This window comes from Micropterus salmoides, unplaced genomic scaffold, assembly GCF_014851395.1.
Source record: "Micropterus salmoides isolate LMB-PRFRI ecotype aquatic unplaced genomic scaffold, ASM1485139v1 Ms_hic_scaffold_5, whole genome shotgun sequence".
Lineage (NCBI taxonomy): Eukaryota > Metazoa > Chordata > Actinopteri > Centrarchiformes > Centrarchidae > Micropterus > Micropterus salmoides.
In genome coordinates this window covers 27,363,211-27,385,200 of record NW_024044237.1, presented here as the reverse complement: position 1 = coordinate 27,385,200, position 21,990 = coordinate 27,363,211, and the positions used below count along the sequence as shown (strand labels likewise).

General features: G+C 38.6%; 1 protein-coding gene across 5 annotated transcripts in view; it reads left to right on the top strand.

Moving 5' to 3' along the window:
- Window positions 1-21,990, top strand: part of fam13b (family with sequence similarity 13 member B) — an 83,694-nt gene that overhangs the window by 30,167 nt on the left and 31,537 nt on the right. For all 5 annotated transcript variants that reach the window (XM_038698821.1, XM_038698823.1, XM_038698819.1 and 2 more), the window contains 4 exons: window positions 2,701-2,913; window positions 4,407-4,584; window positions 4,992-5,136; window positions 15,740-15,867. In XM_038698821.1, coding sequence (XP_038554749.1) covers window positions 2,701-2,913; window positions 4,407-4,584; window positions 4,992-5,136; window positions 15,740-15,867 — 664 coding nt within the window. The remainder of the gene's footprint in view (window positions 1-2,700; window positions 2,914-4,406; window positions 4,585-4,991; window positions 5,137-15,739; window positions 15,868-21,990) is intronic.

The window sequence follows — 21,990 nt, the reverse complement described above, 5'->3', positions numbered from 1 at the left end:
AGGTGTTGAAATATGAAGAATAAAAGTAATCTGATGTAAGACTGAGATTGAAAATGGAAAGCACTTGAAGGTGTGTTGGACCAGAGCTGTGACAACTGTGACCAATCAAATTGCTCGTACAAAACACAGGAGCCGATTGATATGGTAGATATTTTCAAGTGTTACATAGAGCTGAACAACGATGGGGTCATCAATCAACAGTGTGTGAAGATTAGATTTTTTTGTAGCTGCAGTGATTGTGACTGCCGAACCTTTTGTCAGTGAATACTGTTCCACATGTACACAATTTTTTGGAGTTGTAAAATGGTAATAGATGTCAAGGTTGGCCGAGTGACAGACGGCTTGAAGACCAAAATACAAGACACTGCTGGTACAGTTTGTCAGGTTTATTACAAAGGGTGAAACTCACTCTTATAGGCAGTAGTGACAGGCAAAATCCAAACTAAGGCAGCAATTAAATACTAGCCCATGGTAGAAAGCTCGCACACAGGAACAGGACACTCGACATACGATGAAGATACTGCAAGGCCTGAACAGAAGTGAGCACATTAAATACAGGGGTAAACGAGCAGGGAGAACAGGTGAATATCAGGAATAATCAGGAAACAAAGCTTGACAATGGACACCCGGCAGCGACAACTTAAAAATAAATTAAGCTAGTGACAACACACAAGGATGAAAGTAACAAAATACAACATGAACATGAACATGGAGCAGGAGCCTAACAAAACCTGATAGAGAACACAGAGGCAGGGAGTGATCGAACACTAACACACACTGGGAAAGGTCTAAACAAGAATACAACAGAAAATAATGACACTAAAACCATGACAATAGGTCCCACAGGTCTCCTGGAGAACATTTGAGCTAAAATATTGTGTTGGCTGGCTTGTTAACAGATGAGAAACCAGAGACTGAACAGGTTTCCTATTGTGAAAACCACAACATTATCACATTTCCAAGCAATGCCCTGTTGTGTTTAAATCTTCCCAGGTTCTTTATGTGGGACTTATGCAATGGTCATCTTGTCAAATAATTTCTTAAGATGCACTATGGTCCAAAGTGCTTGTTGGATTATAGTAAAGCTTTTTGTCTGTCGATTTTTGTAACTTTCTGAATCCCACAAGTTCAGAAATGTAGAGATTGCCCAGATGTTTGGAGGTGGTAACGTATACAGACAATGAATTTCGCTCTCACGCTCTCGCTTTTTCTGCCCCTCTCTATTACGGCAGGCTTTTTGCCCAGCTTTGTAGTGTGGTCATTTGACTTGTTCAGACAAGGCAGACCTGTTCAAACAACTCTACGTAAAAACTAGTTTGTTTGAGGCATACTCAAATTCTTTAGGCTCCAGTGCTATGGTTGGGCAATATCTACAAAATTTCCATCGGACAATAGCTATACTGAAACATCGGGATGGTCGATGACTTCACTCTTTTAAAAACTTGGTAGCCTATGACGTTACAAGTCTCGGTGGATATTTTACAAGCACGGACCAGGTAAAGCAGCGTTGAACACACAGGTTGCATTTTGGTTTCGGTTGATTGATAGGCTGCGTCATTAACAAGCCCACAAGTGGCTCACCTGCTGCAATGATAATGGTTGCGGATGGCACGTGTTACCTGAAGCATTTGCAAAACTAAGGCAAGCCAAGAGTTAATGGAATAATACGGCTTACATGTAGATAAGTGTGTGTTGTTATCCATAAAAAAAATTAAAACTAAATTGTATGGCTGTACACATACTTTCAGTATGTCGTGAAAATTTGCCAAAATAATCTTGATTTTAATTTGTATAAATCCAACCAGTAATTCAGAAACTACTAGCAGTACGGGTTTCAGTACACATACTAGATGCACAAGAAAAACATGATAATATATATATATACATTTTTTTTTTATAAAACTGGCAGGACATGCTGATGTTATCAGTTTGTCCTTTTAATGGCAAACGCTCAGTGACGTTGTCACATATAGTAATGACAACAGCCAGTGTGGTCATGCCTTGAGTAGTTCACATGCACAAATGCATTTGTGTACACACACAGACACACAGATCCTTGTACTTATATCAGTCTGTTGACCTTCTGTAAGCTGGGTATCAAATTTAGGAGCTGGAGTCCACATTTCTAGACCAAATAAGTTATAAAGACTCTACAAGGTCTTTCCCACCCAAAGGCTCTTCCAAATATGGCTGAGAAATGCAACCTTCTTTGGCCAGAAATTAGAGGACTCAACCGGTTTATTCCTTGCAGCCACCAGTTTCCCCTAACATTAACACATCAATCAGTTAATTATTTGAGAGTACAGGAGACTTTTCATTGACTCCCAAGTTGACCATACTGTATTACCTGGTATTTGCACTCAGGTACTTACTGGTTGTTATTACTCTAGTATTACTGTTACTTTTAGTTTTGGACTATTATGTTTGTGAAGCTAGACTTTGTTATTATTAATGATATTAATGCCCAGCCTCAGCTACAACCAATCCTTCTACTCAAAGAGTAAAGCAGAAAGGCAGGTGGCTTGTTAACGGAGTAGACCAACTTTCTTTTTGATACACTGCCTGTTTGTTCTCGGTGTTGGGTGGTTTAAAATCAAGGATGTTAGCTTAAATTATAGACATTTTATAATCATTATGTCTTTAATGTCAGTAGCCCAAACATTTATAACTTTGACTAATTATTGTTGTATGTGTCATCAGGTCATCTGGACTTAGAGGGGCTCTTCCTTGTTAATGGAAACGCAGAGCGTGTGGATTGGCTGCGCCAGCGTTATGACAGTGGTGAGGAGGTGGAGCTAGAGAAGGAGGCGGACCTGGCATCAGCAGTCAGTTTGCTCCGACTCTTCCTGCAGGAGCTTCCTGAGCCTGTTATCCCAACGGCAATACAGGGACACATATTACAGCTACACCAAGGTGTGTGACAGGGACTGCTTTCCCTCTTCTCATGCCATTCTGTATTTTTCTCCACCCACTCAACTCACCTCATCTCTCTTTCTATCCACTCTGAAACCAACACTTGATTTTCTGTTGTTGCTCTGTTTTGAGGTTAATTCATGCAGTTATTTTTGCTTGTTGTGGAAAATGTAGCCTCTTTTTTTTTGTTCTTTTTCTCTTATCACAACACAGCTAGCCACCTAGTGTTTTCACAACACTAGGTGGCTAGCTGTACTGCATGTACTGCAAGTACCTAAATGGTGTCTATATAGGTTTTGCACTGATACTGTGCTTCCTTTTCTTTATGTTTATTTCTGTCTCTTCACCCGAGGACAGGACAGGTTCATATTATCTATGAACAGTAGTACTAATTCTGCACCATATGCACTTTGAAAAGGGTAACTAGTAGCTGTACTTTATCATACTGTCAATACTGGCTGCCAAGAAAACCTTCTTTAAGCAATATCATTGGAAGTGAAGAGGGATACAATCCACAGTCCTTGTTCTGTGCAAAAATGTTTTCTAATGTTTTGCTGAAGCTAACAAGTTCAGCTGGGTTGGTTTAGACAAATCAGGTTGTTATCAGATACAGTCTATAGTCGCAGAGATACCAACACAAAGCAGGAATGTTTTACCAGAAAAGACTAACAGACATAACTTTAACCCATTAGATTTGTCTATCTCCGACTATTGACTTTTTGTATTGACTTCAATTGAACTTTAGAATTAATTTTTGCACAAAACAAGCACCGTGGATTTTGTCCCACATCACTTACACTGAAATTGCTTTAAGAAGTGTACATCCCGTGGCCACATATATGGGCATGCAAATATTGTATTAAGATAGGCAATTAAGAAGTGGCGTAATACATGTTTAATGGAAAATGAATATTCACTTCTACAGATCTTCCACCGCATTAGCTCTGTTTCTGTTTTTGGTTCTCCACTTTGCCCTGTCCTCTTTTGCTGCTGCTTCTATCACAGATAATCTATTCTAATCCCCTTGTCATGATGATGGTTGTTCCTGTTGCTGTCATGTAGATTTTAGCAGTGGCGGAGTTTGCAAGGACTTTCCTTGTCATGTCATTAATTTCTCATTATATTCTATAATTGCACTACTATACTACATCAAGGATTACCCTTTTTGCAATTTTTTCTACCTGATGCCATCTACTGTTTCACCTCATTTCACCTCCCCCAGAGGAATGTCTGCTAATCTTGTGTGTCTACATGTTTTCCCTTGTTAAGAATTTTTAAGGTCAACTGTGAAGGAACACGAAGGACTTGATAACCCATAATTCACTCAGTAACAAAAATGTGCTTTGTAGCAACATTGAAAGCAGCATGTATCAATCATACAAGTTCTACTTTTCCAGTAAAAATAATTACAGTGAGTAAGATCTATTGTCTGCTGTGAAGCTTATGAGAATCTTAATAGTTAGATGTAATCATAACCTCCTATACATCCCCAGATTACACCAATGAAGAGGAGTTGTGTAGAAACTTAAAGTACCTGCTGCAGCAGCTTCCCCTACTGAACTATGGCCTGCTGCGTTTCCTGTGCCGCTTCCTGGCCAGCGTGGCATCTCTTCAGCAGGAGAGCTGGAACATTGGGACGCTAGCTGCCGTCTTTGGGCCAGACATCTTCCAGTAAGATGCCTGTATAGGGCTATCTAATAATTGTTATTACAATCACAATCTTTGTACCTTTGCAAAATAATTTGAGCTGTAGATTTTGTGGATCTGCCAGTGTAGTATGTATTTAAATGTCTGATGTCAAAACTGTAAATTTATTTGGTTTTAAATCATTACTATAAATTAAATCATCTACTGCAAATGTCATAAAATCATCAGAAAATGGGAACATAAGGACAGGATAGCTGTACAGAAAGAAATAGATTTAGGTGGTGCACACATAAACTTATACATAGTCACATGTAGGCACGTGTAGGAACTTACACATGCATTTATTCAGCTATTGTAATGGTTTTACATCCCACAGTAATTCCCAGCATACAATCAACATGACACACCATTCTCTTGTCTTCATTCTGCAGTCTGTCAACAGAAGGAGAAGACCTTCGAGACCAAGAGTCTGTCAGCAGAGTCCTGGCAGAGCTGCTGGACAACCAGGAGGGCCTGTTCGACTCGGAGGACGATGATGTCTCCACCACCAACGACTACAGCTCTATCAATGAACAGGTACTGCAAGGCTTTTGATTTAATAGTCACATCTCACAAGTACGTAAATTGTGAGGAAGGAAGTCTTATCAGAAATCACAGAGAGGTTGTCCTTTATTCATCTTATTGCTCATTTTAGTCTTTGGTCTCAAGCTTTCACATCTCCTCTGCTGCTGCTCGAATGGTTTCCCCTCAGGAATAAATACAGTATGTTTGATCTATTTCAGCTCATCCCTCCATCCACCCAAATGGGTATTTGTAGTTATTCTTTTCTCTATATTATCAGTGTATAAATCTACTGTCTACTACTGTATGATAGGTGCATAGGACCCAGTGATATGTTTACTTACAATTTGTAAATACAAAACATTGAACAAAGTACAATAACCATTACAATAGAGAACAAAGCACAATCTGTGCATTGTTGTAAAACTCTTTGCATAAAAAAATGTTATGAATACTTGAATTTACTGTCAACATTCCTCACATAATAGCGAAGAAGTCAAATTACCGACCCCATCAAAATCCTCTTTGTCTTCTCCTCCTGGTCTGTTTTTTTCTTTCTCTCTTGTGGCACTGAGACAGTAGGATGTGGCATTTAACTCTGCCAGGGTCAGGGGTGAAATTCTTTCTGTGTTGTCACACAGCGAAAACAGTCAAATCCTTCTACGAAAAGTGAAAGATTAAAGTTTCCGCAAACCCTCAAGCCGCAAGACGCAGCAAACTCCCAACTGCTTTGAGGAAAAAGACAAGGCCATAATAACAGATTTAACTCGGGAAGAGGGCACTTTTTCCTGTCCATTTGAATGATTCCAATCAAGCTGTGATTTCGAATTAACAAAATAAGTTTACTCTACTTACTCATGCATGATGTGATGGTTTTATTTTATAAATCATTCATTGTAATTGTTGGCAATGATAACACCAGCAAAGACTGCAAGAGAATACACGAATTACTACAAGGTTCTACTTCAAGTGGCTTTTTGGACTGCAGTGATACAAGTTGGTAAATCTTAGTCCAGGCTACATTAGGAAACTCATTGACAAAGATTAAATGACTACATCCCGTAGCAAAAATCACTTCCAGTAAAACAAACTACAGTGAATCCATCCAGGCAGGAATGTAAGTAATGTTAATATTCAGCTGCACTCACTTCTTCTAGCTATTGTTGTATAGTACATAGTATTGCTGAACACAAAGCTCTTCTGTCAACAAATGTTTTTTTCAGAAGAATCTAGAAAAGCCCCACCCAGACACACACACACACACAGAGCATTGACTAAACTCTGAGATGTGCTGAGTGTTAAATGTCAATGTCAGACTCTAAGAATGACCATGGTTTAATGAGCTCATGCCAAACATTTTCTGCAGGTGTTTGACTGTGTTGAACTCTAAATTTCCTTTGTTGTCTTAAATCTACATTGAACACGCAGAACGTGACCGGCAGACTAAACAAACTCTAAGGCATTTCCCCTGTTGCCCAGCAACACAACCTCACCACTGGGCCAACAGTACAAAGTATGGCATAGTTAACATTTAATTTTACAGTGGCCTGATTACATTGTATTATTATATGATAACCTATACAAAAACACAATATTTATTGATCGGTATCTCACATTGCCTTTGTACTGTAATTCCTGTCACATTTATGAGTACATATTCCAAAATAGCAGGGAGACTATAAAGATCATGTTTAAATGTTGAGGTTAAAGGCTACAGACAGTCATTGTGAAAGTCTGGCCAGAAGTGAAAAAGCACCTACAGTTTACTCTCAGCTGCCTCCTGTAGTTCTTTGTTTCTTTCCTTCTTCCTACACTCATTCCCTCCTTTTTTATGTCTTCTTTGTTGTAGTTTATATCTCTATTTTAGTGTATTTTTAACCGACGTCTTGGCACTGATGCAGGAAACTATCAGTCATATCCTTTCTCTATTAAGGAACAAAAAAATCTAAGCTTTTACAAAAGCTCTGCCTTTTAAAAGAAAGCTAATTAGATTGCAAGTTAATTCAATTCCACTGAATCAGGCTTCGGCACATTACGGCTGCACCGCAGGAGCAGATCAAACCAGGCAGGAAGTCAGACACAGAACGGCATAGAGAATTTTCAAATTAAAACACAGTGTGGAGAGTCCAGATCTTAAAACAACGATAAACACGGTTAAAACAGACACAAAAAGAAATCATTTAACTACGTAGCCCACTTAATCATAGTCTGACACTGATTACCAAATCAACAAAATTTAAACATGTTAGCAAAATCAGGCAGGCAAAATGCTCTGATTCTCAAACGCTCCTTGTGGGAAATGTGGCCTGAAGATGGCAGAAAGAAACAGGGTCACATACAGCTGTGAAGAAGGTAATAGAAGCATAAAAAGGACAAATTAATAACAAGTAAATAATGTGGAGCAGGCTGCACGCTCCACTGCTGAAACGCTTCTGAGACGCTTCCAGTCGACTTTGACGCCGGGCTATAGACGGATCAAAACTGTGGTGCATCTGTAACATGCCGTAGCCGGAGTCAGTGGATTCCTGGTGTAACTCTTTTAATTTCATTGTTATTTTCCAAATGAAGTTTTCCACTTTTTTCCTCAGATTCAGTTGTTCAGTTTCATTGCCTGGCTTTTCAGTTGAACGTTGAATGAGAATATAACAATTCCAAGAGACAGAATGAGAGAGAGAGAGCAGAAGAAGATGGAGAAAACCGGAACAGTGACAAAAATCTGTAAAGACAAATCATCTGTTAACTGACCCCTGTGTCTTATGTAAGAGAGAGGGCAAAAAAGTGGGTGGTTTAGATAGTTAGAGGGAGAAAAGGCCACCAAGAAGATGGGGGAGAAATGACGAGAGTGCAGAGACAGAAGAAAGAAATAGAGGGAGGGAGAGATGGCGAGGGAGGGGAAGGATAAGAAAAGAAACTGGTGATGATGTAACATCTCCAGCCCCTGCACTTCACTGTGGATGGCTCTCTGTGCGAACAAACCTTCATGAAGGGGATTATCTCCCACACACACACACACACACCTGATTTCACACAGGAAACGCACACATGCTTCATGCTTTGAGTTAAGCCTGGTATCAGACTTAAGAGTACATTCAAAATGCATCACACGGTTTGTTAGAACAATTCAAATAAACTACAGAAATAATGGACAAGAAGAAGGGTATTTTAACAGAGAAGCACATAAAATATGGAGGGAATGAGAAAGAAGACAGTAGTTGTGTCATGGCATGTTTGGGCATAACTTTGAAACTCAATGAGGCTGGTGTGGATCTAACAATGAGAAATGCTAAGCTGGATTTTGGCTTGTTTGTTGGCAAAATGGGAGTAATTTCAGTTATTGCTTAGTTCAGAGTGAGGCTATGCAGAGGCTTGTTGTTGCTATGATGAAACCAGTGGGTGCGTTTGTTTTGATTCAGTGTTTGAAGACACTTTCTAGTGCCAAGATATCTGGGCAGAGTAGTGAAAATAATTAAAACAGAATGGATTCCCTTATTGTTTTAAATAAGGGGGAAAAAGTCATAATTTCTGTGTTTCCGGTACTGAGGTAGCCCATGACATTTTTAGCCTAGCTTGGCAGAAAGGCTAAACTGTTGGAGAGTCAGTTTTGAATTTGTAAAAGTCTAATATTGTACTAGCTTGCTCTTGTTAATAGGATATTAATTGTTGCTTACTAATGACAATAATGGAAACAGGTCTTATTTATTTAATTAAAACTAAAGCATTCAAGTAAAAACAATATAAAACCCCTGAAATCACCAGTGCAAGAATTATGGACATCAAACAGAGCAAGCACGACGATTTCATCTATCGCTATAGCCATGAGTTCTGTCGTAGCTGTTGGCTTAGTGGCTTTGAATCTGTCATCATCAGTGTAGCGGTTTTTGAACCGGAGTTTGTTTTTGTGCTGGTACTTTGGCTGGTTTAGACTTATTTAGCTTCTCATATTTTTGATAATCCATGCAGTAGTTAGTTTGTAATCTTCAACAGCAACCGATTTCTGACATTGTTTGCAGATTGATGTTTTTTTTAACAACATCTGTCTTTTCAAAGCCAAACCACCTCCATGCGATTGAGGTAGATCCACGTCTAGCAATTAAATCTAACAACATAGACTGCGAGACTGGTGGTGTGTTTTATCTCCTGGCATTTGTTCATTAATTTTTAACTTAAGTTGTGCATTTTTCAGCAGCTATTGCTTGCTTAGGTCTAGCACGTATAGTGAATGTGCAAAGTGGTTTTGATTGTAGCCTACTCGATAATGTCTGCTCACACAACATTAAAACAACAATTAAGATATTATTGTAGACAATACATATAACACACCCCTAAGTCATAATCAGCCACATTGCATCCTGTGGCATTAGAAAGCAACAAGCAACATGCAACAAGCAACATGCTTTTATGTGAAACTGCCAGCACGCACAAGTCTGAAGTCTGAAAGCTAAAATCTTAATCAGAGCTGCGCACCCTCCCTAGTTTTTAGATTCTCTTTCATGCCAATTGCATTGATGATACTATGAATATCCAGCAAAACACTTTACATATAGCATGTCAGCTATTAGGAATTAAACGAGAGACCCATCTTCTTGTGATTATATTCTTGTGTAATGCTGGACATAAAAAACAGGTAACCTAATTCTCCAATGATAAAACTGATAAAACTGATAAAATTTGAGAACATTTAATATAATATTTATTGTGAGAATCGTGTTCACAGCACTTTTTACTTCATGCTTAGTCTGTAAAGATCTTGTCAAGCCGCAAGGAACATTAACTTAATGGACGTCTGTGTCTGAAAGACATAAAGCCATCACTTTAACAGCTTAATGAAGCTAGCAGTGTTAGATATACCATGTTTGAAAAGGCCCTCAGTAGCAACCTCTCTCTAGCCTGCTGGCACAGTTTTGGACAGACTGTTTGTTGTCTATCCACTTAATTAATCAGTCTCTTGATGACAGCCTTATTTTTCCAGGCCTGTTCGTTTGACCTAAGATAAATGAATCAGGATGTGTCCTATTACTTTATCTCTGCCAACTTAGTCAAGTGCTTCTGGAGCCGAGCCATAAACAGACTATAGACATTAATTACAAGTGGGTTAATGGAGTAATGTTACAAATACCAGAGGTTGTCACTATGTTCAGCAGCAGGGAATAGGCTATATAGGTATGAGCAAATAGATGTATATGATCCTGTGGCACCGTGACAAGCTGTTGAGCAATAACCTATTTATGTTGGAACATGGAGTTATATAAGGAGGAGGTGATGGCCTAGTTGTTTGACATTTGGGAGATGTATATCTCCTTTAGTATGAACACACCCCCACACAAATTATTTTTAGTGTTAAGAAATAAACATTCGTGCTGTTGATTTATTTACTTTGACTGCATTTTGTGAGTAGTCAGAGGGAATATGAATGTCTGTAAAAAAAAAAAAAGGTTTCTAGCACTTATGGAGGTAAGGATGAGAGATCACACAGCCCACTCTCTGCATGGACATTAGGCCAGAGGGCTTATCTTCAGTTGTACTGTTGGAAGTAAACAGTACAGTGACAAAGGCAAGAGTGAGCGAAAATGCGAGGAGAAGAAATAGAACAGTTTTCTATTTCTCATATTCGACTCTTTGAAAGCGAAAACGTCTATTTTAAAACATGTACCCCAAGCTTCGATGACACAAATGAGGTCAGGTCAGGTCCAGTCAGAATCAGAAGGAGCTTTATTGCAAGTAGTGTTAAGTAGTGTTTTACACATTCAAGGCATTTGCTTTGGTGATAAGGTGATACATGTAGACAAACATACAGTTGATATAAATAGATGTAGAAATATATAAATATGGAATAAACAAATGCAAGTTATATAAGAATAATAAAAGAATAGAGAAAAATAATACAACTATTTGGGGAGAAAGAACAACGTAGCAGATATTTACATGTGCATTAGTCCGGTTTGTGTTGTGCAGACGTATTGCAACGTAAGAGGATATTGTGTACATAAATATATAAGTTGACAATATAAAAATAAAATAAAACAACAGCGATTAACAACAAATATGTGCAATGTGACAGGTTTGTGCACGATATGAAAGGAAATAATATTTACTTGTGCAGAGACATTTGTATTATTTGAAAGGAGAGGGTGTCAGTGGGGGATCCGGGCCTTTTTAATGAGGCTAGCTGCAGACGGGAAGAAGCTGTTTTTGTGGCGAGAGGTTTTGGTCCTGATGGACCGCAGCCACTTGCCAGAGGGGAGAGTCTGAAACAGTTTGTGTCCGGGGTGGGAGGAGTCAGCTGCAATCGTTCCTGCTTGCCTCAGAATCCTGGAGGTCTGTCAGTGAACAAAAAAACATATTGATCACAGTGATTAGATTGAAAAGTGATCGCATTGCTTCTCTTGTATTTCCTCCTTGTGCACAGAACCAAGGCCAAGGCTGAGATCTTGTGTTTCTAATGTAAACAACAAAGCAAATTTTGAAAATGAAACCCTGTCCAGCAACACTCAGCTCTTCCCCATGCATATTTTTCTTTAAAAAGGAAAAATAAACTAACAGTGATAAATATTAATTTTCACATGAATGGTTGAAATCATTAAAAGAAAACACCAGCCAACATAAGCCAATTCCCTCCACAACAGGATAAATCTAAAAGACCTCGCAACATAAAGTCTAAAGTTGTCTTCTTGATGTTTTTCAAGAGGAGCTGAACAGCTAAACGAAAGCCACTAACTTTTGTTCCATTTTGATCCATCATTTGCTCTCTGCCCTGTCTTTTCACCCACTTCTCACACACACACACACACACACACACACAAAGCCTACATAATATGCAGAAACGGACAGCTATTTTTCTAAGTTCTAATTTGAGTTATCATGATAAAAATGCTCCACAGTTTTAAATGAGGGGATAATATTTTCAACACAAGTGACCATTCCAGGTCATCCTGACTGGATTACCTAGACAACTCATATCCTTTAATATTGTTACATCACCTCAAAGGCTTTCTGATTACTCAGCAGAGCTGTGATTATATTCATAACGCTGTCCACACTATTTGAATGAACACCTATATCCCAGAGGACAATTATACATTCTCAACTCCTGCATTTTAATGGGGATACACAAGGGGATGTTTATATTTATGGCGAGATACAGACTCATTTTTCAATATCAATGATCAGCAGCCTTGATAGAACATACTCTTGGTAGCTGGTGTATAATCCAAGGTTATATTCATGGCACTGTTCATCCATATTACTGGTGAATCGCTCTGAATGAATTTAACATGATGATAACGTAGATCAGACTTTCAACCAAGGTCATCACTTCCCAGAATCCTGAAAATTTTTTTATTCTGCCCATAAAATCTGGAACAATTTTACACAGAAACAACCTGATCTGGATGATGATAGCAGGAAGTCAATTATCTAATGACTCCCCTTGGATAATTTTTCCAGCGCTCTATTTGATTTAATGGAGAGGTGATGTCCCCAACTGTTTATTCCGTAATCTCTTCTAGGTAATCTTCTGTTGTTCAGTTTGAGTTTGAAGTAGGGGGGGAAGACACTGAATAATTGATTGAAATTATGATTCAATTTTCATTTGGATTTGTTTTTCAGCTTGGGATGTTGTGGTTATATTATTATAGATTCTTGTCTAAAACCCCTAGGCCACATGAACACCTCATTATGATTTAGGTACGTGGTGGAACATCTATGATATCCACAATTAACAAATAAAGAGTGACAGGATTTAGATTAAAGATATCCGGTGTGCATTTATGACTAGACAGATTAGTTGAAAATCAAATTGAAGATATCAACTGTAGCTGACGTTTTAATTCATCCAAAACTTAAGTGGAGATATATTGATTTTGATTTGTTACTCTGGCAGGTTTGTTTACCTGTGACAGTAATTGACTTATTCAAACAAATTACTGCAGTTCCAACAAAACACTAGGAAATTTGTATATATTATACAAATATATCCAAGGAAGGTTAAAATCAATATCAATTGGACTTGGTTGAAGATACTTGAAGATGTTTCCTCCATGATCTGAGAGACTCAGCTATTCCCTACCAATCAGGATTTTAACCTTCCCTAGATAACTATGACATAGACTCTTTTTTTGTTTTTTGTTTTTTTCCCGTAAACACACAGCACACTAAAAGCAAAAGGGTTTGTGTGAGGTGGAGTGAGAGGGTGTGGTGATAAATCATTATTTCTCAGCTTTTCACACAATTTAGTTATTTACTTAACATTTTACAGACACCTACACACAAGGATGCACGTCATAGTCCGGCTATGCTTGGCTGTGCACCAACACAAAGAACATTTTCACTGCTAAGTTTAATTTGAGAAGGTCTTTAATGTTCTGGTCATAAGGAAAATATATAAACACACACAGAGGAGGCTTGTGAGTCATCCTCACTGATCTGCACATGTGACGATGCAAGAATTCCCTGACAGCCAATCGGAGCTCTTGAAACAGAGGTGTTGCCATAGCAACGGCACAATGACAGCAGCAGATGGGGTTGCTGCTGAGAAGAGAGAGAGAGAGAGAGAGGCAAGGGAAGAAATAGAATAGACACGAGTACAAAAGGAGATATATGGAGAATAAAGGTCTCGTGGTGACGAATCTGCTTCACAACCTTTTAACCCATGTTCCTGCCAGGGGTTTTCCCAGTTAAGTTTTAACTGACTTGTCACATAAAACTGCACACGGAAAAGCTTTTTGACTCGTTCGGACTGGTTGGACTTGATGTTATTACAGAACAAATATGACATTTGTTTAGAAAAATTATTTATTTAATTATATTATTATTATTTTATTATATTATTTAAAACAAAAAAAGTAGTTTGAGTAGTTGGTAGCTCCTACTCGTTGTCAACTACTGCAGTATCAGTTTTACCAGTTATGATTAGATAATTAGTCATCTAGCTGACGCTTTTATCCAAAGCGACTTACAATTGCTATGTATATATCAGAGGTTGCACGCCTCTGGTACATAATGGTGGATGTGTCGCAGCGGGACAATGCAATTCCTCCCACACCAAAGGCATGTGTCTTATCCACTATCCTATCGCCACATCGTTATTTCTGTCTACAAATTTATTACCATTATCTCGCTCCATTATCTACCTCCCTTCTTTTTTCTCCTTCCCGTCTTCCATCTGTTGTTTACTGTCAGATTCATTAAATCTTTGCCTCTATCACTCCCTCTTTCTCTTCCCTCTGGTTCTCTCCACCTTTCTCCAAACAGCAAACTCTGCAAAAACTGCAGTTCATGGAATGGCCACATGAGGCTCCAAAAACAAGCCAATCCCCATTAAACATGGGGTCATGTTTAAATACCCACCTTTACAGCAGAAATAAACATGTTTAGAACCTGGTACAAAAAATAGTTTTGGTCTCTATCGCTAATTTCCCCATTCCCGACAACTATGCGAGGGGCGAATTTTTATATAACTTACTTAAAATGGATGTGGCTGCTTTGAGTGATAGGTGGGTGCACTCAAAGGTGGGTAGCCGCTGGGTGCTTCAGCAACCAGGCTTCATTTGGCACCGTCTCAGCCCTCTGCCCATTTTTAGATTAGCCAATGGCCGGAGCCACTAGGTGCCGCCAATATTGTGCTTTACAACAGTTTCACCGGCACTACATCCATGTTTTACACAGTCTATGCCTTTCTCCTGTATTCTTAACTACTTTTTATCTATTGCATTGGCATCTGCCTTTAAGCTAGATCTGAAAAAGAACATTGTAATGTTAGTGTTTAGCAATAGATATTGTGTTAAAGTGACATAAAAAGTTGCATAATTTCAGTAGATATATGGAGGTTTTAACGTTTGTGGATTCAGTTTTAAAGAAAAAGTAAAAATCAAAGTACTTTGAAATCGTAAATATAGCATTTTCCTGAAATCTGTTGAACAGAAACCCCAAACCCTCCCTGGCTGTGGCTTCTTGCTCACCCCCTCCCTGTCCTTTCTTTTTTATTATCTCTCTGCTTACCACTGTATCTGTAGTGTCAATGTGTTAATCATTAGCTTCATCTATATTTAGATGTCTTATGGAACAAACTGTAATGTCTTGTTCTTTTTATTCACACACGCATACTGTGTATGTGAACACCTTTCTTTGAAAGTCTCTAATCAGAAAACTGTTCATCTCTAGACACTAAAAGTTTAAACTAAAAAAATAAAGGAGAGGGAAAGGGTAATGTTTTATCAAAATGATCTGTAGGTTTTTACATAGCACGGTGGAGGTGAGTTATTACCAGTTACATAAAATATAACAACTTCACCACCAAATTACTTAAATAAATCTTTACTGTGACCTTTTGTGCATGCGAACATCATCGTAATCTTGTTAATTTATAGAACTGAAGTCCTGGAACAGATACTATTATCCGCTTCGCCTGACTTCCTCATGAGGCATGAATCAAATTACCCAGTTAGAAACAGTTTAGATCCCAAAGACAATGTCAGATTAGATTAACCCAACAGAAATCCATGTGTTGTAACTTTACCTTTTGTTCTGTAATAATTAACACTGTTTTCATATGCTTTTTCATCTCAATAAATGAATCCTTTTTAGTGGTAACCTTTTGTGTCCTTTATATTTCTCTCTCCAGATCACAGAACTGTTGGATGATGAGAGGTGTGAGGCAGAATGTGAAGAGCTGCCTCAGGACGGGGAGGAGGGTCCTGCCTCCTCTGACTTACCACAACACACACGCACTGATGACAGCCCCACAGCGAGGTGAGACACAACAACTTACTGTATCTAGCCAATTATTTTTTTTCTTGGGTCACTCCAGAACAGGCCAGTGCAGTTACATGGTATTTATAAATAGTCTGTCAAGCCTATCAGTGATTTAGTTGGTTATTTATCTGCTGCTTTTCTCAGTCTGATTTACAACGCTTGTGTTCGATGTATCATGGACTTATGAATAATGATAACATCCCATCACTGTCTTGTGGCATTTATATATCTCTAAACTTGTCATGGCTTTTCCTACATTTATTTTTCCTATTTTCCTAATGATGAATTTTGATCATTTGTAACACTTTTTCAATAGTTTAGCTCAGGACTGTGGTTACAGAGTCCATTTTCCATAGTGTATCCTACTAAAGTCAATAAAGCATAATAAGTAAATGATGAAAAGATAATTGGACATTCATTACTGGGTAATGGTACACAGATTAAACTGACTTATAATGGATATTTCTTGAAACAGGTGAGAGTAGTAAGTTACACTGCTTCTACTGCTTGTGCCTGCGCTTGTGACTACAATTCTGTGCAGGCCTAAAAAAGTTTGTCGACTAGGTGAGGTGACCTGATCAAATTTAGCTTTTATTTTTTACTCGTTAGTATGTACTCTGAAGGGTCTGTGGCTTTTGTAGTTTAATACAGACATCTCCAGAAGGTGCTGGGGAGTTCTGAAAGCAACACTACGCAATCTGACAGTCTACTTCTGTTAATTAGCTGCAAAATAATGTATATGTTATGTAATCTTTACATTGGTACTTGTGCTGTTTTCCAAAATTCCACACTAGAAATGGGTCTCCACACTTCAGTCATTGTGCTCAGCATTTTACTGTCTAGTCAGGGGACCAGTGTAATTAGAATCCAGTATGATTGTAAATTTGTTTTCACGGTCACAGTTGCAGCAGTTTCCATTTGTTCCCACTAAAAGATGCAGAGTTTGTGTTCTGACCTATGTTCTGTAGCTGGTAACCAACCAGAAGACAAAGGGTAGAGGCAGAGTGCAATCCCCCTGCAGGTACATGAAGATCTCAGATCTCCACGTTTTAACCCTGGTATGGGAAACACAGTTAGTCCTGTTTGACTCAGACTATCATTTCATTATGTCTTCAGTTCAGAGCACAGAACGGCACAGTATTTTGATTAAGTCTGTGCAGATAATCTCAGGTCAGAATAGAACACAAAGGAAGTGAGTGAGTAAGTAAATAATTATTTATAAAGCACTTTTCAAAACAGAAGTTGCTTCACAATTACAGTATTTAGCATGGAATAGGAAATAGGCGGGACAGTAACAAACACAAGAGCAACATAATAGAATTAACAAAACCAATAACAAAAGCAAAAGAATGAACAGGCTATCGGGAGATAAGTGAGTCAGTCAATTGGATTGGATGATCTGATAGTGAAAGGTAAAATATTTCAAAGTTTAGGGACACAGACAGCACTTGCCTTCAAACTGATTCCTCAATGTCAGTGTGTACTCCTCAAGTTTGAATGGCCTGCCTTTTTCCCTAGTAAACGATAATTTTTATGTGAAAATAAATCATCTCAACACTTAAACCATCTTTAATGTTGAACATTTAATGCAAAATGTTCTTTTATTAATTTTAATTAGCATGAGTAGCTGTCTCTGGATTTATATTCTATATTACATTCATGCTGCTGTACTTTATTATGGCAGTATTATTTCCATTTTACCTTATAAGATTGCTTTATGTGTCCAATGTCTTTAATTTACTCTGTAATGTCAGTTGCGTTTGAAGTACACAGTGTAAGCCTAACTGCAATTTGTCTCCTGTCCTGATGAAATAGGTTGCAGTGGCTTCTACACTTTTTTTAATCCAGAAAAGTTATTTTGTCTCATCATCCTCAAACAAATTTACTGTCTTATTGTGGAGACCTCTATTTGTGTTGGATCCTGACTCACGGTCTCTTAAACCAGGAGTTTTGTAAAAACTTGTGTTCCTTCAGCTTTGTGTTCACTGCATTGCCCTAGTTGCTCAGTAGCTCGCTACCTGGTAGATAAAGACAAAGCTGTAAAACGGTGTAGGACAGTAAATCAGTCCGCTGAGGTTCTTTATAGCGCTTACTGGGCTTTGTCTGTGTGTGTTTGTGTGTGTATGTTTGTAAGGGTCATGCTGCTAGTCTCGTCCTACTCTGGCCTTTAAGGTGATTATAGACAGTAATCCATAATCCACATACACCCACAGTTTCTTACACTATACACACTCAGTTTACATGGAGCAAATTATTGAAATTTTAACCACGCAGGCGAAAACGCAAGTTTGATGTCATTGTTTTAGTTAGTAAAATTTTTAGCTGCGTATAGCAGCCATCATCCCTGTGACCTTGTCTAGCCTTAGTGTCTGCTCAGGGGGATTATTGCTGTATTTGTAGATAAGATTTGTGGAGTCAGCAGGCTACACAACAAAGCCATTTAAATAATGCAGAACCAGAGCTTGAGAGAATAAATCAGTTTAAATTGCTTAAAATATGGAGCACTCACTGTACTCTCACTTCCCAGTGCTCACCTGACCTAAAATTAAAGAATATCTATGCTTTCTGTGTTTTATGTGGAACCCCCCTTATCTTAGTTCCAGGTCCACATGTAACAAAACTCAAAGCTCTCTAATTTCAACACAAACTACAGGGATCATCAGCTATTAAACACAATTGTAGAAAAATTGCATTGATAATGGATTACTGTTCAGATCCTGTAACGGTACAAAAAAAATACTGGATTAAACCTGCAGTGTGGAGTCTCTCCCTTCTGACAGTGAGCGTAATTACACAACAGTGTTTACATGTATAGGCTTTGCCAGCACTCTGCAATACTGACTTGCTGCTGTTGCTAGAGTTGCTCCCCCCTTCAGTTCTAGCAAACCAATCATTGCTGCTTAGCACAGGAATATTGCCACAGACATCAAATTTAAAAATTCCGGTATACTTCAAATATAAAAGATTTACCTTGTGGTGATAGGTGTAATCACCATTGTGTGAAGTTGTTTGGCAAGGGCTTTAATGTTTGTTTATAGGTAAAGTCCCCCACTCCTGCTTCAGGAAGTCATATTTCAGCCTCAGATTTCTTTTTAGGATTTTTTTATAAACAGAATTATCAACAATAATGATACTTTTCTTGTTGTTAAGTTTAGTGCTGAAAGTAGTCTCTAAAATGTCTTCGAATATTCAGTTTAAAAACTAAGGAAACCTGCAAATATTAACATTTGAAATGATGATTTTTATTATAAAATGACTTAAATTATCGGAATTGTTGCCGATTAATTTTCTGTGTATTGATTAATCGTCTATTAGTTTTAGTTCTAGACATGTTAAAGATTTTATTTGAGAGTTGAAGATAATTTGGTATGTTTAACTAAAAGGATGTGACATTTTCCAAACCCGCAATTTCAAGAATTTGAAGACTGAGTGATTGTCAGTTTAAACACAAAGAACTTGCTATGGAAAATCAGTGGGGGGTGTTGTTTTCATGTTGTTTGCATTTTGTGTCATGTCTCTCAGTTTGTCACTCTTCCAGTTCAGTTAAAGTAATTATAACCTTAAGTACTGTCTTGTAGATTTTGATGGGTCCTTGTACATGTGCATTTTTCTTGACTGTTTTCAGAATAGCTCACTGTCATGTGTATATCTATTATTCCCTGACACATAACTGGTTGTGACAGCTTTGAAAGAGGGAAAGTTCCTGTCTAGTGACTCAACATTAACTGTGGTTGAGTTGTTTGTCTCGCACTTGACAGACAGGGAAGTCTGTCCTCTGTGGCTGTTGCAGTGCTCCCTTAATAGACTCGGACAGTCAACACACACACCTTACATGATGACAGCCTCAGCTCATTTCAAATCTATATATAATCCCTGGTATTTCTGTTCTGATCTTTCAACTATCATTCTTCCCATCCCCCATCACTACTTACCTCCTTCTGTACTCTGCTTATATACTCAGTCTCTATCTCTCTCTGTGGAAAGCATTTTTCACGAGGACTCTGAAATGTCCTGACAGGCTGCGGAAGAGGGCTCTTGGGATGCACTCCTGGCCCCCATGAGGTGGAGCAGAGCAGGGGGGAGGGATGGATTAGTGGAGGGAACAGAGAATCAGAGGGCAGAGGAGGCCATGGAGAGGGTCGGAGAATTTGAAAGTGTCCCTACTTGTGAACAATTTATTGATTTTTAGGCTGGGTGAAAATACAATATCAGACCTCGGGAGGGAAAAGTCAACTCAGAAGGTTACATTTAAACACATTATCAAGCTTATATGTAGAATCTCATGCTGCAGATAACCACTCTTTACTTTTTAAAGGCCCTGTCGCTGAATTCCCTTGTGGGATTTTCTACCTGTTATTTTTATGTGGCTGTGGAAATGATTTATATCCCAGTGCTGGAGAGCACTGTTCTTTCTGTGTGTGCCAACAAACGTGTACACCCACACAAAACACACAGACACAAATATATGTGCACTCCTCCCTTCTAGGTCCAGTACAATTGCATTTTTTCATGGGGAGCGCCTGATGATTCATGTGACTAAGCACACAAAACCCTTTTAATTGTGTAAAGAAGCCCGTAGGCTGTGTGACAGAAACGATCGTGTAAGTTTATTGCGTGCCACAATGTCCCAGATGAGTCTAATCAAATCTCGATTGCAATATGTGTCAGACTGTACAAAGTTAATTTGAGACGTCAAAAACTTGAGTCATCCATCTGTGCCGCATTTTAATTTAAAAAAGTGCAGCAAAACAATATACAAACTTCTGCCGTAGTGCCGACACTTTTATGCATCGACAAACTTCAAAAGAAGTATTTTTTGTATTTGATTGGTGAAGATTTTACCACGTTTCTCTCACAAACTTTCGCCTCAGACAGTCCAAAACTGCTGAGGTCCTTTAGGCTTTTAACACATGATCAGCAAAGAAATTATGTGATCATTTAAAGCAGAACTGGAGGTAGCGGGGGTGCATGGGGGCGGCCGACCCAGGGCCCCGACTGGTTGGCGGCCCACTACGTGGATTATGAAGTTTAGCTCAGTTGATTGTAGTGGATGCGAACAAAAAAAAACGGCACATGACAATACGCTGCACCGGGAGAATTCAGCAGCTGTTATCAAATGAAACAGTCCCTTCACTGTTGAAGGTGAAGGTAAACCACCTCAAGAAAGACATTTACCAACTATTTAAATGTTACAACAGTTAAACAGTTAAAATGTTTCTTTTTTTGTCAGATTTAACTGTGTTTATTGTTGATATACGATCGGAAGTCTGTAACGGGTATTTTATTTTGAAAATTGACAAAATTCTCTGCTGTTTCTGTGTCTGACTTCCTGCCGGTTAATCTGCTCTTTGCTGCTTGATGCTGGGACGCTTCCTGGACGCACTGCCGTGCTTCTGGTGTAAGCACAGACATTTAGTAGAATGGCTGCTCCGGCAGCAGCGAAGCAGACAGACTCAGTGGACTTTCTGAGTGAGTCTGGGGTCATGTAAACCTGGTTAATATGACTTTGTAGCAGGTGGGCCCATGATGAAGCTCTGCCCCCACTGTGCTGAGAGTCTAGCTCCGCCCCCGTATGTGAGTCATTGGTTTTATGGAGAGAGCAGAGACGCACAGATTTACAGCCTCGCCCCTGTATTTGGAGTTGAATCAGTTTAGGTTATGACCTTGTTTGTGACCTTTCAATGTGCAACCAATGCAACATCAACTGTCCAAGATTTAAGCTGAAAGCTGCTTGTGATGGACAAAAAAAAGAAACCGCTTTTATGCACTGAACTTTCCTCGATTGTTTGTTTTTACTTGTCTTTTTCTCTAAAGAAAGATAATTGCTAGTGCCTTCTTTTGTGTTAAGTGAACACATATTTCACAGAACAGTATGTGGTGACACAATTCATATTGCTGGTCATACAGTATGTGCCTCAGTGTTTATCCTATTTTCTTTTTTGCTTTTCTTGTGTCGTGATTTGCATGCAGCCGAGCAGCAGTGCCCTGGCACATAATGTACATGTTTATGACAAGTATATGATGAAGGTCATGTCTGCATGACCTATACACTGACCTAAATAACAGGATGTAGGTCAGTGTGTTTGTGCTTTTGTTGTATTGACCTTGTTCATAGATCAC